We start from the raw sequence: 17,154 nt of genomic DNA, 5'->3' as shown, positions 1-17,154 counted from the left end.
CATTGCAAAACGAATTCTTGAAGAAAATTCTAAAAATATTCTTGAAGCAATTCCTAAAGGATTCCTGTGGAAAAATGCAAAAGTAATTATGTGGGGTAGTCCCAAAGGAGTTGTGTGTGGAAATCCTTCAGAAACTTTTTATGGAATCCTTGGAAATACATATTGCAAAAGATAGCGCTTTAGAAACGTTTGAAAAAGTTCGTGAAGCAATCACTGTAGCAAAAGATACCCAAGAAAGAGTTCTTGGAGTTTACAAATGCTTGATGAAATCGTAAGAAACATTTTTAGAAGTTTCATGAAGGGAATCCGGGCGAAACGGGTGTTATCGTTAAAAAATATTTGAAAATATCTAGAGAAAAGTTCCAGAAGAAAACTTTGAATACCTAAAGGATTAATTGAATAAATTCCATTAAAATTTCTGTGAGAATAGTAGAGGGAATTTTTATATTTTTTAATAAGAATTTCTGAAGTATTTCATATGACATTTCTTTTGAATCTTTTACAGTAATTACATTGGAAATCCGTGCAATAACATACTCTGAAAATTTCCTTCGGGAATTCCTTGAGCATTTTATACTGAATTATTTCTGCATTATTTTTAGAAAACTAATTTGGCAATTTTTTTTTGAAACTCTCAGCTATTGTGTCAAATATTGAATTCGCTATTCCTTTGGTAAAAAAATTCAAGTTTATTCAGGATCTCCTTTAGAAGTCTCATTAAATATTTCTGTGGCAACTGCAGTGAAAAATTATTATGCAATTCCTTTGGAAACTTCTTTAATTCTCCGCAATATTTCAGCAATGGCTTTGTGAAAATCAAATTTCTTTTTCTAAGGAAATTTTATTAAAAAATTTCGTCTGCCGCTTTTTGCTGATTTTCTTTTTTAATGACAATTCGTTTGAAAAACCCTCTGGTAATTACTTTGGGAATAAGTTCAACACTCTTCTGAAAGTTTCTTTTTGCTTCTCCGTCCAATAATATCTATTTTTATACTTGCCTTTTTGGTATCGTAACGGCCTACTTTTCTTCACTGATTCAAAGAGTTGCATTATGGTTCATAATGCAACTCATTTGGGTTGCATGATGAATCATAATGCGATTGTTTGATTGGAAACCAGAGTTTCCAAGGTTAGAGCTTGAAATATTGTGACGATTATGACAATTATAGCACGGCTTGCTTGATTCAAATTTCGTTGGATGGAACACGTGAGCGCTCTCATTCAGTCATGGGGAAGCACGATGGTACTGTTTAAATAAATTAGATTCTACAGTTTTCTTTTGTCATTGCAAAAAATGTTGTATGCAACTCGTTGCAAAACTCGATTTTTACAGCACTCGTCATATTTATCCAACTCGGCAAGCCTCGTTGGATAAATGTACGACTCGTGCTGTAAGAATCATCATTTTGCAACTCGTTACATAAATAACTATTTCCAACTCCTAAGAGAGTTGATTAATATATTCATTTGTCATTTGCTTTGGAATTTCATTCAGCGAATTTCCTGTGAGTAACCTGATAAAATCTTTCGAATTACCTTTTGCAGAATTTTTTCAGCAAATTCTTTGAAAATCTCTTTAGCAATTTTTATTGGATTTGATCCGAAAGTTTCTTTAAGATTATTTTTGAGGCTTTCTTGGACAATTTTGAATATTATTTCGGCAATTATTTCGGAATTTGATTCGGTAACTCTTTTTTAAATTTCTCGGCAACAATACTCAAAATTAATTCCGGTTATTATGCATTTTTGAAATTCTTCAGGCAATTGCTTTGGAAATTTATCAGGCAACTCCTACGGGTTTTCAGCAATTTCATTGAAAGTTTCACTGGCAGTCGCTTTACTAATATAACTGACAATTACTTTTGTAATTCTTTTAATAGTAGCTTTAGAAATTCATATGACAGGTGCTTTGAAAATTCTTTAGTCAATTCGATTGTAAACTAAAGTGGCATTTTTTTTGAAAACTTCTCCGATAATTCCTTTGAAAATTCTTTTGGGAATTCCTCTGGAAATTTCTTTTGAAAATTCATTACGGAATTCCGTCTGATATTACTTATGAAGTTCTATGAGATACACTCTTGCGAGTTTTAAAAAAATCCAAGAGTTTACAACGGAACGGCCGAAGAAAATTTTAAAAGAATTACCTTAGGAATTTGCAAAAAATAATGTGATTACCAGAGAAGTTCACCAACAATTTCCTAAAACAATCACAAAGCAGTTCCTAAAAACGGTTTAAGCAATTTCAATAGAATTTCTTGGAGGAATGTCTGTGAGATGGCTTGAAAGAATTCTTATATTGTTTTATTTGAATTTCTAAAGGGTGAGTTTCTGAATCCTTGAATGGCTGATTGGAGAAATATCTTAAGCATTTCTAGCAAAAACGCTCAAATTTGGAGAAATTTGTGTAAAAATTTTCGAAAAAAAAATTGCGGGAGTAATTATGATTAATAATTAATTACTTATGAAGAAATTCTTGCATGAAAGAAAGCCGAAAGATTACTTGTAAAAACTATTTGTAAAATACCTTCGAAAATCAGTTAAAGAATGAATAAATGAAATGAATTTAGGTAAGAGAATACTTGAACAAATTCTGATCGAATCTTTGGAGGAATCGCAAGAGAATTTATTGCATGAACTAATAAAGAAATCTTCGGAAGAAATCCTGAGGAAAGTTTGGGATGAATTTTTAAAGGCCTTTTTGAAGGAATTCCTTTACAATTTTAAATAAAACCTTGGAAGAATTCCTAAAGTGATCTCTGAAAAAATCCCAAAAGTAATCCTCGGTTGAATCATTAGCAAAATTATTAAATAAACTGAACACGGAAAGCACTACCCGATTCATGAAACCGTTGCAGGAGTTTTTACAAGATCCTTGAAGAAATTATGAAAGAATCTTTTGAAAATTTTTGAGAGATTTTTTTAAAGAAATATTCAAAAAATACTCATAAAAATTGCCGTAAAAATTCTTGCAGTGATTCCTGAACAATTTCAGGAATTTCTAGTGGAATCAATTATAAATCCTGGTGAATTTTTGACTGAGATGTTTGATAGAAACTTTGAATGATTTTTAAAAAGGTTTCTCGAAAGAATATAAGGGGAAAACTCCTAGAGTTGATGGACATTAATTCGATGGAGGAATCCCAGATGGATTTTTTCGAAAGAAATCCTACAGAACTCCTACAGAAGTTCCCCTGAGAATTTTTTTAGACAAACTTCTGTATAAATCCTTGGCGTTTTTTTAAATTATAATCCAATTGAATCATTGGAAAATTCCTGCAGGAGTTCAAGATGAATCTCTTAGTAAAACCTTATAGAAGCTCCTTGAAGAATCCTTACATATTTTTTTTAAAGTGTTGCAGTAATTTTTGAAGTAATCCTTGGAGGAATTTCTAAAGGAATCCTTGGAAACAATCTAAAGAAATCTTCAAAAGAACGGCAAGATGATTGATGAATACTTGAGGAAATGCCAAGATAATTCTTGGAGAAATCTCTAAAAGAGTTGTGTGAGAGAATAATTGAGAAATCCTCGAAGAATATATAGAGAAATTATAAACATTTGATGGATGAAGGAATTCTAGAAGGACTTCTCTTCCTCTGGCGATGTAATTTCTTGAAAGAATCGTTGAAAATTGTTTGTGGTACACCCGATTCTTTTTTTTTTTGCACGGGTTGACCATAACTTCGTCCATTTTTAACCGATTCACTTGAAAATTTGTGCACAGGAAGACACCGTCAGTACACTCAGAATTTCTTAAGAATGCTATGGTTGATTTTCTAGATGAATCCTCAGAGATATTATTGATGAAATTCCTGGCGAACTTCCTGAACATATGTTTCGAGAAAAACTCGTTGAAGCCTTTGCAAGAATATTTTTAAGTACTCTGAAGTACTTTTGAAAACATTCTCGGAAACAACACTGTAAGAATTTCTGAAGGAGTGTTTAGAAAAACACTGAATGACACCCTTGCATTAAGCACTTAAGGACTGTATCGTTAATTATGAGTACACCTGAAAATGGCTGTATTTGGAAATGTTGTATTTATTTTATAAATGAAATTCAATTACATTGTTTATTGACTATCAGAAAAGCCCATGACATGATTGTATATTTAATTTTTCGTGGTTCTTGCCACTTCTCGAACTTTCTTCTTAGTGTTCTTCATAAGGTTTTGGACAACCGTTCCGACGATGGTTTTGCTTACGCTGACCCAGTTTTTCTTGAATTTTGTGACGTCCTCTGCTTCTCTATCCTTTATCCGTAGTTTCCCTTTCATCAAAGTTAACTATTTCTCAACGGGCCTTATTTGCGGGCGATTTAGAGGATTCATTGCCCTTTCCACAAATTGACCATTGTTTTCTTCATACCTGTCAAAGGTGTCACGCGCATAGTGGCAGGATGCCAAATCCCGCCTTTGTGCTTTCTGATAAGTGTCAGAATAAGTTTCTGGGGACATTCCGTCTGGTATATTTCGACGTTCATACTTGAGAAGTTCAAGAAAGGTGACGATTTCATACCACATTGACAAATTGCTTGCCAAACCAACACATTTTCCCAATTTTTTCGCAAAAAATCGATTTCTCCTACTTTGTAACATCCGTGCCACACTTCACAGTGAAAAACTGTGCCCCTGGAAGTGCCTTGTAGTTCAATTTGACATACGTTTCATTATCCATGATTATGCACATGCAATTTTTGCTCAAAACATCGTCGTACAGTTTCCAAGCCCGAGTTTTCATATAATCCGCCAGAATTTGACTGCGTTTTGGACATTTCTGTTTTGGGTAGGTCTTAAGGGAATTACGCTCCTTGGCACGTTGAACCATACCAACAGTCGTTCCGCACTTTTTTGCGTAATCTCTAAAGGATACCTCCTATTTTCTTCAAAAATTTGCTGTCCAAATTTGACATGGACGCACCTGTTTTTTTGCCGCGTCCGGGTAAGGTTTCCAGTGTGTTATGCATACCGAATCGTTTGATAGCATTTTGGACAACAAAAACCCTAACACATTCATTTGTTGCTAATTTTCTTAGCAATGATCATTTTTCATTGCAGTGCCTGGTCACAATCGATTTTCGCTTCTCCTCCGTAAATCCTCGCATTGTTCCACTTGAGGAAAAACTTTAAATTTTAATGAAGGTTATCGTTTGTTTACAACGTTAGTAACACATAGACACATGGCAGTTGTCAAAATAAGGCATAGTCTTTTTAATACAGAGCCTCAAAGGTGTACTCATAATTAACGATACAGTCCTTAAATGATTCTTGAAGACAAATTATTTTTCTAGAAAGATTTTTTTAAAGAAAGGGGTAAAGCAAACTTGGAAGGAATTCCTTAAGGATTACTTGGTGCAATTCCAAATTGTTAAAAAATAATTTCGACATACATCCTTCTTACGCTCATTATTGATGGAACTTCGGGATGTATCCCGAATTATTGATGTATCATTTGAAAGTTAGAATGATAGATTTTCCATTGTAAAATATCTACATCTGTAATTTTCATGGGGGCCCACAAATTTGGCTCCGCACCGGGCCCCCAAATTCCTAGCTACGCCACTGGTCTTCACGAATACGCAGACAGGAAACGAGTTCAGTTTAATACACGAAACACATATTTATTGTCAAGCGGTATGTACTAGTAATAATATATTTCACAAACGGTAATGAACAGTCAAGTTATAGCTAATTTAAGAACTGTTTGGTCATCTACTGGGGCACTTTGTAGGCTTTTATAGTCTGAAAGGCCATATAATTTGGCGTGAAACCCGAAATATCCCAAAGTTCTATAGAAAGGCCATTTTCTTAAAATGTTCTATATGGGTCATCCTATTAGAACCCATTTTCCGTTGATTTCAGATAATATCTGCACGAATGGAGCTGTGGGACCAAATCACATTGAGACTTGTCCAAAACTGGCATTAACTCTCTAATACCCAATACCGCCTTCAGACGGGGTATAGTTTGAGCATTTTTGTAATTTTTGTTTCGTGGAAAATCAATTTTTTTATATTTTTGGCTGATAGGGTCTGGGACCATTTGGGCAGGAGCACCTATTTTGGGCACTTGCTGCTATAACTCAGTCAATTTCAAACCGATTGACTTGATTTTTTTTGCATAGCTAGATACTGCGCCTTCCTGATCGTGTTTGAAAAATCAAGTCAATCGGTTCAAAATTGACTGAGTTATAGCACCAAGTGCCCAAAATAGGTACTCCTGCCCAAATGGTCCCAGACCCTATTTAGAACTGTTTTGTATAGCTCAAAATGGTTTTTGGTATATTTTAACCCTCTAATACCCAAATTTTTGATTTTGATCTTAATATCATTTTTCGTCATCTAAAATCGATTTAAACATGTTTTGGAAGATGATTCTTTTTAATTCTCGATTTCGTCAATTTCAGTTTTTGATTTTTCTAATTTTTATTTTTGAACATCCCTACACTTTTATATTTTTCCTGGAAGCCAATTTGGGGAACGGATTTCATGAGGTGAAAACATTTTGAGATTTTATGATTATTGTTGAAATATTATTATTTTAAATTTTTTTCACAGAAAATTTTATTTTCCGGGTAATTTTAAGGAAAATAATTTTAGAGTGTATTCGATTCCCATAAACTATTAAACAAGGATAGAATGATTTGGGAAAAATTTAAAAGATGTCAATTGTAGCGATTTAATACAAAATAAACAATGACTTCTAAAAGATGACAAAAACATCAATTTTTCAATGATTTTAAAAAATGTGAATATGTTTCAAAATACACCAAAGATCATTTTGAGATATACAGAACAGCCCTAAATATCAGCCAAAAATATAAAAAGTTTGATTTTCCACGAAACAAAAATTACAAAAATGCTCAAACTATACCCCGTCTAAAGGCGGGATTGGGTATTAGAGGGTTAAAGCGTATTTACATTCTTGAAAAATCATTGAAAAATTGATGTTTTAGTCACCTTTTGGAAGTCATTAGGGGCACTCACTAAACAGATTAAATTGCTGCGTAAGCCATGATTTTCTGCTTATTTGAAATGTTTCATGATTTTGCGAATGAAATAATCAAAGATTGCCTTGGCGAAAGCGACGTTTAATCAGTTTAATTAGTTTACGCTGTTAAGTGAATCCCCCTATTGTTTATTTTGTATTGAATCGCTACAATTAACATATTTTAAATTTTTCCCAAATCATTCTATCCTTGTTTAATAGTTTAAGCGAATCGAATACACTCTAAAATTATTTTCCTTAAAATTACACGGAAAATAAAATTTTCTGTGAAAAAAATTTAAAATAATAATATTTTAACAATAATCATAAAATCTCAAAATGTTTTCATCTCAAAAAATTCGTACCCCAAATAGGATTCCAGGAAAAATGTAAAAGTGTGGGAATGTTTAAAAGTAAAAATTAGAAAAATCAAAAACTGAAATTCACGAAATCGAGAATTAAAAAGAATCATCTTCCAAAACATGTTTAAATCGATTTTAGATGACGAAAAATGATATTTAGATCAAAATAAAAAATTTGGGTATTAGAGGGTTAACAGATACTTTGTACAGATGACTTGATTTGGATTGCGAAGAATTTGACCCATTGTGAATTCGGGCAAATCATAATTTTTGACCTATGTACCATAGTGTCACGTAGAAGGTGTGACGGAAATTGAATTCAGGTTGTGTCCAAAATAGACATGGACTACACACCAAATTTTTTGAAATGCTTCCAGCACAAAAAAAAATCAGCAAAATAAATTGCTGAATTTCAGCAAATTTTTTACTGAATTCCAGCACAACGTTGCTGATCAACTGTCAAAATTGCTGGATGGTTCAGCAAGTTGAAAAATTATTGCTGATACTCAGTAAATTCGTATTGCTGAATGCAATCAGCACAAAAAAAAATCAGCAAAGTTTGCTGAATAACAGTAAACAAAATTTGCAGTGTAGACTAAAACAGAATTCGAGTTGTTTTACAATTTGTTTTTACATGATATGAAAGCTAATTTATGAATTAGTCATGGAAACCAAACTAACCATCAGGTATTGGGCGAGGTGCAAGAATAAAATCGATCATTAATGGTCGGTGCTTAGTATGATTCCCGTTATAAAAACCAAGCTGAGAGTTGATTCTGAATCACAGAGCGGCTTTATGACATTAATTCTAGTCGTTATGAAGTGTTTGAAAAGATCATAAGTGAGACCTTATGAATATCTTAAACTTTTTCTGGCTGAGTGTACGCTTATTTGATAGAACTAAAATCTACGATCAGGAGATTAATTTATTTTAAACATAGAATTTACTGTAAGTCTTAATTTATTTCAAACTAGCTGTCTATCAGAAATTACTCTAATGATGTTTGCAGAAATTCCTCAATGATTCTTTAAGAAATATCTTTATGAAGCATTGCAAAAAATCCCCCAAAATTTGAAAACAATTTATTCAATAATTTCTCCAACGCAACGATTCCTTCAGTAACTCCACTGAGAAAGCTTCTGAAACTCGTCTTAGGATTTATCTTGATTTTTTTCTGTTTCCTTCCTTCAGAGGATTTTTTTTCAGAAACTCCTATAATGATTCCCTCGGAAATTCCTTCACTGCATCCTTCAGGAATTCCTCCAAGGATTTCTTTAGGCACTACTCCAAAAATTCCATCTGAAATTCCTCCATGTATTCCTTCAAAATTTCTTAAGGATTTCTTTAACAATTCCACAACAACGGATTGTTTCACTAATTCCTGCAAGGGTTTTTCAAGGAACACCTACAAAGTTTTCTTTAGTATACCGCATTTAGTTCACCACTGGACTGAGTACTCAGTCTTCATAAGTACGAAAACGTAAATAAAAGTGCGCGATTGCATCAAATCAAGATGATGTCTTCGGCGCACTATTTCTTCGATCTGTGCTGAATAAGTGCTCTGAAGACACCGAGTTGATTTGATGCGATCGCGCACTTTTAATTTTGTTTTCGCACTCGTGAAAACTAGTGCGATAGTCCAGTGGTGAACAAAATGCGCAAGCAAATACTTCTTTAAGGCGAAACTGGAAGCTTTTCCTCATTTTTTCGGTTTTTTTTTTATTTTTTATTGAATAACGAAGCAATATTTTCAAAATCGGTTTTCATACACATGTATGAGTATGGATCAAGGTATCTTCTGAATTTTTTCGTAGTGAAAAATGTTTTTTTGTTTTTGCATAAACCATTTTTTTTTTTGTGAAGAATGGTTTCTGCAAAAACGAAAAACATTTTCCATCACGAAAAAAAAATCAGAAGATACCTTGATCCATACTCTACATGTGTACGAAAACGGATTTTGAAAATAATGCTTCGTTATTTAATAAAAATTCAAAAACCAAAAAGTAAGGAAATGCTTCCAGTTTCGCCTTAAGGTGATTCTTCAAAAATTGCAGCAGTTGTTTTTTTTCTCAAATATTCCTTTAAAAACTCGTACAAAGGTTCTTTCGAAAATTCCTCCAGAGATTTTTTCAGCAATTCCACGAAGGATTTCTTCAATAATTCCTCCAAGTATTCCTTCGCGAAATTAGAAATTCCTCCAAGGAGTCCTTCACGAACTCATTCCAAAATTCCTTTTATTGTTCTTTCAAAAATTTCTTCAGTATTTCTCCACGGAATATGCCAGGTATTTCTGCAAAGACTGATTCGTAAGCTCCTTCAAGTATTCTTCGATGAATTTGTCCAAGAATTCCTTCTGAAATTGGCTTAAAAATTTATTTAGCAATTTCTTAAAGGATGCATTAGTATTGGTTTCAGGTGAGTCGCACAAATTCGTACGTGGGACAGTCCGCAGTTATGAGAATTGCCTCTTTACAAGATGCCTATAATACAAGATTGACGCAATCCTCCAACAACGGTCGGAAGCTATCCTGGCCACGTAAATTCATAGCTAAAATCTTCTCCTAAATCATACGAATGCTACTTTCGGGTGGCGTAGCACCGTCCAAATTATCCCCGGAAACGGGAGAACGAAAAAAACGTGACAGTAAAAACAAACAGACGTCCGATCGCGACGCGGCCCACTTCGATCTGAATTCCGACATTTCGATTGGAAAAAGACAAACTTTCACAGCAGTCACGAATTATAAAACTTCTAAATTTACGGAAGACATAGCACACCCAGCCGTCTCTCAATTCGGCTGGCCATGTTCAAAACAGCGCGGAGCAAAGAAAATGTGACAGTTTTGAAAACGCAGCCACTCGCACGCAGAGCCTGCTACGATCCATTTAGTAATTTCTTGAAGGATGCTTACAGAAATTGGCTTCTTTAGCGGTGTTTAGATAATCCCATATTCTGAATCTACATGCCAAATGGAGCCGAAATCCAAATTTTAATGAATTTTGGAGCCCGGGAACCTATTTCAAAATCAATTTGAAGTTTGTATAGGAGCGATATTTCGAATCATCCCTCGTCGCATTTTGTACTGAGCGGAGCTGTCAAGCAATTGCCCAGCTGTCAAAAGATGATTTAAAAAAAAATCTTTTGAAATTGATTTTAGGTAGGTACCACGATAATGATCTAAAAATCTAAAAAAAAACCACAGTGGCTCAGAAAAAGGTGTTCTTTCGTATAAAAACGAAAAACCAATACATTTTCCAAAATTTAAAAACCCAATTCCTCCAACGATTTTTTCGGAAATTTCATCAAAGGTTCTAACAGGAATCTTCCAAACGTCGGTTTCAGGAATTTCTTCAAGAACTCCTTCAACAATTGTTCCAAGGATTCCTTTAGAGATTATTCCAAGGATTCCTTCAGAAATTATTCCAAAGATGACCTACCGGAATTCCTGCTCCAGGAATTGCTCCAAACGTTATTTAAGGAGTTCTTCCAAGGATTAATTTTAAAGATTTTCTTCGGAAACCAAGTTAAGGATTCCCTCAGGTTTAAGGGCTGTTTGCAGATCAGAAGGAATTTCTCGGCCTATCTTGATGCATGGGAAATTCCTTGTCTGAATCGCCCAAGAAACCGTTTTTCTTCGATCGCAGTATGCAGTTGCGAAGAAATGACAATTCAAACGGCAGTAACTGTAGAAAGTTTCTGCCAAAGACCGGTCAAGAAATTTCTTGATCGATTCCTTTTGAACACGAAACTGGGCTTTAGCTTCATATTTTTTTCAGAAAACTTTTTATGGCTTCCTGCAGAATTTTTTTAAGATCTCCTTCGAGAGTTCTTCCAGCCAACACACGATTGAATATGATATTAGAAGCGACAATCATTTGAATGGAAGCGTGTACATTAGACTGGGTAGATTTTTTGGAACAAAGCTTTTTCGATTCCTTTTAGCGTTTAAAACAACTGTGCAAAATTTGGGAGCGATTGCGATTGGTTGCTTCCCCGTATTCCGCATTGCGATTGAAATTTGTATGGAGTTTAGTATGGGAAAACGTGCTTTTTGCATTTTTTTCATAAATTGTTTTTCTTTTGTCTAAAACGATCTAACTTATGACGTTGAAGTATAGCCCAGGATATGCCGAAAATTTTTGCTGAAGACCGCAAAGTGATCCGACACTTGTGAAAAAAGTTATAACGTACAGATTGCCCGGTGGTGTTTAACATTTAACATGTAAAGGGATAACATCAATAATAAAATCTCAATTTTTGACCTTAGTTATCAAACGAATAATTTTTTTCACAAGCGTCGGATTACTTTGTGGTCTTCGGCAAAGTTTTTCGGCATATCCTAGGCTATACTTTAACGTCATTAGTTACATGCCATTAGACAAAAGAATTCAACTTATGAGTAAAATGCAAAAAAGTACGCTTTCCCATACTAAATTCCATAAAAAACTCAATCGCAATGCGGAATACGGGGACGCAACCAATCGCTTCCAAATTTTGCACAGTTGTTTTGGACGCTAATATATATTGAAGAAGCTTTGTTCCAGGTTGATGCGATCAAATATAAATTTTCTCCTTCCACCTTGACCCACTCTAGTGTACATATATGACCTCTATTTTGGCATCCAATTCAATAATATATACGACTGCAAGTTCATTGGGTTCTCCAAAGATTCACTCCAGAATTAATTACAAGGATTCTTTCAGGAACTTCTGCAAGGGTTCTGTCAGGAATACACCTCCCATAAGGGATTTCTGCAGGAATTTATCCCAAGATTCTATCAAGAAATCCTCTAAAACATCTTTCAAGTATTAAACAAAAATTTCTTAGATTTAATTCCAAAATTCATCAACTTCTAGAATTTTCGGCCCAACTTTTTATAACTGTTAACAGTAGCTCTATCTTTCCTCTTTTCAACAACATTTCGTTTTGTGGTTCTTTTTCAGAAAATCACCACCTTAAATACTTTCGAAGACAAAGTGTAAATTGTGGGCCGGTCTCAACGAGAGTTACTCATATATTTTTTATTCTTCGAAAACATTACCACTTACACACTTAAAATAAAGTACCGTATTCAGCTGTTCTATTTTCGGTAAAAGTTCCGATTACCGAATGTTCAGCAATATATTACCGAAGTTCGTCAAAAAATTACCGAACGTTCGGTAAACTCTACTGAATCATCGGTAATGTTTACCGAACGTTCGGTAAAAAATAGCCGAACTTCGGTAAAACTGTATTGAACTTCGGTAATCCGAACTTTTACCGAAAATAGAACAGCCGAACAAGTGACTCTAAAATAAGTGTGTAGAAAAGATCACTGTCGGTAATATTTTAACGAAATCTCAACCGTTAAGTTTGTTTTACAGGAAAAATTTGGTAAGGTTAGTAACTTTTACTGAACTTCGTTATTGTTTGACAGATAAACGATAACAAACAGAATTTCGGTAAAAATCCGTTACTGAACGCTCAGCAGTTGAGATTTCTGTAAAAATTACTGAACGCGACTAGCTGTGTACCGTTTTTCCTGTAGAACGCTGACTTGTAGCCTCAAAATTAATCAAGAAGCCTAGGATGGTCAAATGCTTCTAACTTTTTCTTCATGAATTTTTATGTTCCATCGATTTACAGAACAAGTAAAAAAAATTTCTAAAGTATTTTAGTAACTCCCAATCAAACATACATTTTTGCTTACATCTAGCCGTTCTAAAATTATAACAAACTAGCTGTACCCGGCAAACTTTGTCTTGCCTACTGCGTTTTTTGACGTTACAAGTATCTAGCCAAGCCTAAGTCCCCGTTCAAAATGTATGAAAACCCGATTTTCAAAAACTCTCAATTTTCCCATGTTTTTTGCCTCTTAAACCTTCCTTGGGTGAAAACTAACAGAACAAAACTAAGACGACCCAAATCGGACCATCCGTTCGCAAGTTATGCGCGGTCCCACGTATGTCACTGCATTTTTATATACAGGGGATGGCCAAAATGTTTGGGATAGGCAACTTTTTTTCTCCCACAAAAAAAATCAACATGCAGTAACTTTTCATAGAGTGCATCAAAAAATCTCAAGTTTTGACTGTTTGTCAACCTATTATATGTGCATCATTGGTACAAATTTGGGCTCGATTGATTAATATTTCGCGAAGTTAGAACCGTTCGGGTAAAACACTATTTTTTAGACAACTCATTTTTGAACTGTCATCTCTCGGAAACCAGTGAACCGAATTGAATGATTTTTTTAACGTTTATCAACAATATATTGATACTTAATACGACGTTATAAAATGTTATATTTTCTCACGGCGAATTAAGTTATACCGGGTTGAAATTTTTACCCATATAGAGGAAAATAAGTCAAATTTACAATACCACACAAAAAAATATTAAATGTGTTCTTCCTTCAATCTAAATAGGCTCTAATATATCTGATTAGAGATAATTTGAGAACAGAAGTGGAAAATCTTTGGATATTAACACTAAAACTTATTGACATTGATGTAAAAAAATACATTTTTTCGAGAAAAATCCAAAAAGTGTCAATCCATGATAACTTTTTTCAATGTTTAAAAAGTACCTATGTTTTAATAGTTTGTGAAGCATTTACATATTGTTAGTGTACGTTCAAAATTTCATTCAATTCGGTTCACTGGTTTCCGAGGTATGACAGCTCAAAAATGAGTTGTCTGAAAAATAGTGTTTTACCCGAACGGTTCTAACTTTGCGAAAGATTTATCAATCGAGCCCAAATTTGTACCAATGATGCACATATAATAGGTTGGCAAACAGTCAAAATTTGAGATTTTTGATGCGCTCTATAAAAAGTTATAGCATGTTGAACTTTTTTGCGAGAGAAAAAAAGTTGCCTATCCCAAACATTTTGGCCATCCCCTGTATATAGATACATTTTTTTTATAAATACTTTGGACGTAGTGAAAAGTTATTCGGCATTTGCTTTTTCCAAATTTTACAGCTGGATTTGAATTGAATTGAATTAAAAAAAAAAAAAAACAATTGCTGCCACACGTTATTTTTTCGCATACTTTTCTCACCTTACACTTCGTAAGCCCCAGAGCATCAGAGCATCGACAGATCACTATCAGAAATTCCCCAACCATTTCTCTGTTGATTTCTCGCTTTCACTGATTGATATTGGAAAAATGTAGCTCCGCTGTTGTGTACCGTTTAGTTGTTTGCCTTTTTATTTACACTCCAAATCTTCTTTAGTTACTTCTTTGTTTTGATTTTAATTTTCTCTATTGTGTTGTTGTTGTTGATCATTTGCTTTCTTCCTTTCTTCGCCATCTCATTTCGAGGCCACTGCTACTACTACTTTGTTTCTTCATTATATTGTTGTTCATTTTCCTCTAATTTGCGAAACCAACGGAGGTGGTGCCGTTTTTCCTATACTGACTGAATTGATTGTTTTATTGTTATGGTCGCTCTTTTCTCGGGCGTGTTTCTAATTTTAGCAATCCAAAACCCCAAAGCCTTTTCGCTCCATTCAACCAACCGAACCGGTCGGTTCGGCGATGCGGCAATAAAATTTCAACGCGAAAATAAAAACAAACGTGAGTTACGGCTACGACACGGCGGAGGAGAAACGAATTTGACGAGAAACATGAATCAAACGGCTGCCAAACCTTGATCGGTGGAGCGGGTTTGTTAGAGGGGCGGGAAAGGCGCGGTTTGTTATGGTTGCATAAAGCAATGTACCTGGACGTGGCGGCGGTCGCGGCTGTGATGGCATTGAATGCGGAATCTGCGCCTGCAATCCGTCTTGCAAATCGAGTAAACATTTTTGAAATAATCGCTTTCCATATAGTTTTAGTATTGTGTGTGGGTGAGCGGTTCACGCTATGTCTGAACCAGCAGATTATAAAATTTGAATGTACATCGGGTTTCTTTCCATAAAACATCAGTATTCAAGCTATATTTTCATTTGCAGAAGGTTTCAAAATATTCTATCGGTGAAAATTTTTCCATACATTTTGTATGGGGGAGAAATTGACCGAAAATGAGGATTTCAAGCAAATTTGTATGAAAAACGATCAAAAAGATGGAAAAATCAAAATTTCCCCGATAGAATATTTTGAAACCTTCTGCAAATGAAAATATAGCTTGAATACTGATGTTTTATGAAAAAAAAACCCGATGTACATTCAATTTTTTTAATCTGTTGGTTTAGACATAGCGTGCGGTTTTGACTAACGTGCGATTTTGATGGTACCGAAAACGAATGGTTAATCGATGATTCCACAGAAAATTCATCAATTTTATGTGGTAACTTGTCCAAATAAGGTTTTGAAAAAAATGTTAAATATTCTTTAATTGTAAACTCGACAGTTATTGCATATAATTGAATATTAGGAATGGAAAAAACTCGATATCTTAGAAAAATTTAACGAGACGGGTCACACTTTCGTCTTACATATAAGCAGATGGTCATGAGTTCAATTCTCTCAAGAATTTGAGCCTCAGCACAAAGGATGGGAAATGTCACGGAATTTCAAGAAAAAATGTCATGACATTTTTCCAATCAGATACGCGGCACGTATCCCCCACGTAAAAAAACCTGACTGTAAATTTCTTACTTGGGACAAAGAAATTAGCAAATAACAGCATGACATTTTTATGAAATTTACCATCCCTGCTCAGATTGTTAAAAAACGGAAAAGGCATTTTCAAACTTCTCAGGAGCCGTAGTAGACAACAGAAAAGTAGACATTAGAGGAAAAAAAAAATAAAAGTACTAAATCATTAACTTCCAAAGCATAACATATGTGTTCCCAAAACTTTACCTAGGTACCCTATAAATTTTCAGAAAAACTCACCTCATCCGCATAGTAAACCGCATCGACCTCGTACTTCTGCTTGAAATCGTCCAACGATAGGAGCGGACCCATCCAAACGGCATACTCGGACGGAAGACGCGGTACGAACAGAGTGGTACTTCCGCTCGTAACGTCAACGGTACCGTAGCATCCGGGTTCCGTTACGCCGAACAGGTACATGAAGTAGGATTCCTGTATAAGAGAATTGTGAAAAAAGGCGAAAGGTATTAATTTTGATTCAAAATAGAAAGTTGATCAAATTAAATGATATTTGAGGTTGGTGAAAAGGAAAAAAATGAAACTTACGATAAATACCTTATTAAGGGTTTATGTTGGGATTCTCAACATGATTCCGTAACAGATTCATTTGAAAGAGAGACTTTCTGTTGAGAATTCGATTGTAATTATAGTGGGCAACTTGGTGAAGCTTATGAGGAAATGCTGGTAGGGTTCAAAATAATTTCGTTGAGATATTCTTGTGGGATTCTCGGAATAATCTAAGCATTTTTTCTTCCGAACTGCTCTGGAAAGCTTACCGAATAACTCAAGATTTTTCCAAAAGTTTATCCAGGACTCCATGAGACGTTAACTCTGGGATTCTTTCAGGAGTTTTTTCTGAGATTCTCTAAGAGCTTCCATCTGGGATTTGTCCAGGATGTCTTTGTGGTATTTTTTAAGTGATTTTTCAAGGAAGTCCTTCCAGGAATCCCTCCAGAAATTCCCGGTAACCTTCAAGATTTTCTCTGAGATTCCTGCATGAATTCTTTTTAAAATGCCTCCAGAAAATTCTAGCATGATTTCTACAGGTGTTATTTCAGAGAAAAGTTCTGAGATTCCTCTATAAGTTGAATCAGTAGAAGTTTTCGAGATTTTTTTTTAATTATTATTGTGTATTTTAACTTAAGCTAATTCTACACTTAGTTTTCAAGAAGGAATTCCCAGATAGCACTATTGACTCGACTAGTGGAGGAAGATCTCCCG

General features: G+C 34.5%; 2 protein-coding genes across 4 annotated transcripts in view; one reads left to right on the top strand and one right to left on the bottom strand.

The window, feature by feature from the left end:
* Positions 1-17,154, top strand: part of LOC109432273 (xaa-Pro dipeptidase) — a 757,159-nt gene that overhangs the window by 469,738 nt on the left and 270,267 nt on the right. The gene's annotated exons all lie outside the window — the stretch shown is intronic.
* The window catches only part of LOC134289600 (xaa-Pro dipeptidase-like), a 131,998-nt gene that overhangs the window by 82,133 nt on the left and 32,711 nt on the right, over positions 1-17,154 (bottom strand). The window contains exon 2 of the mRNA XM_062855662.1: positions 16,174-16,365. Within this exon, the coding sequence (XP_062711646.1) occupies positions 16,174-16,353 (180 nt within the window). The 5' untranslated portion in view covers positions 16,354-16,365. The remainder of the gene's footprint in view (positions 1-16,173; positions 16,366-17,154) is intronic.

This window comes from Aedes albopictus, chromosome 3, assembly GCF_035046485.1.
Source record: "Aedes albopictus strain Foshan chromosome 3, AalbF5, whole genome shotgun sequence".
NCBI lineage: Eukaryota > Metazoa > Arthropoda > Insecta > Diptera > Culicidae > Aedes > Aedes albopictus.
This window is presented reverse-complemented; position numbering and strand designations above follow the sequence as displayed.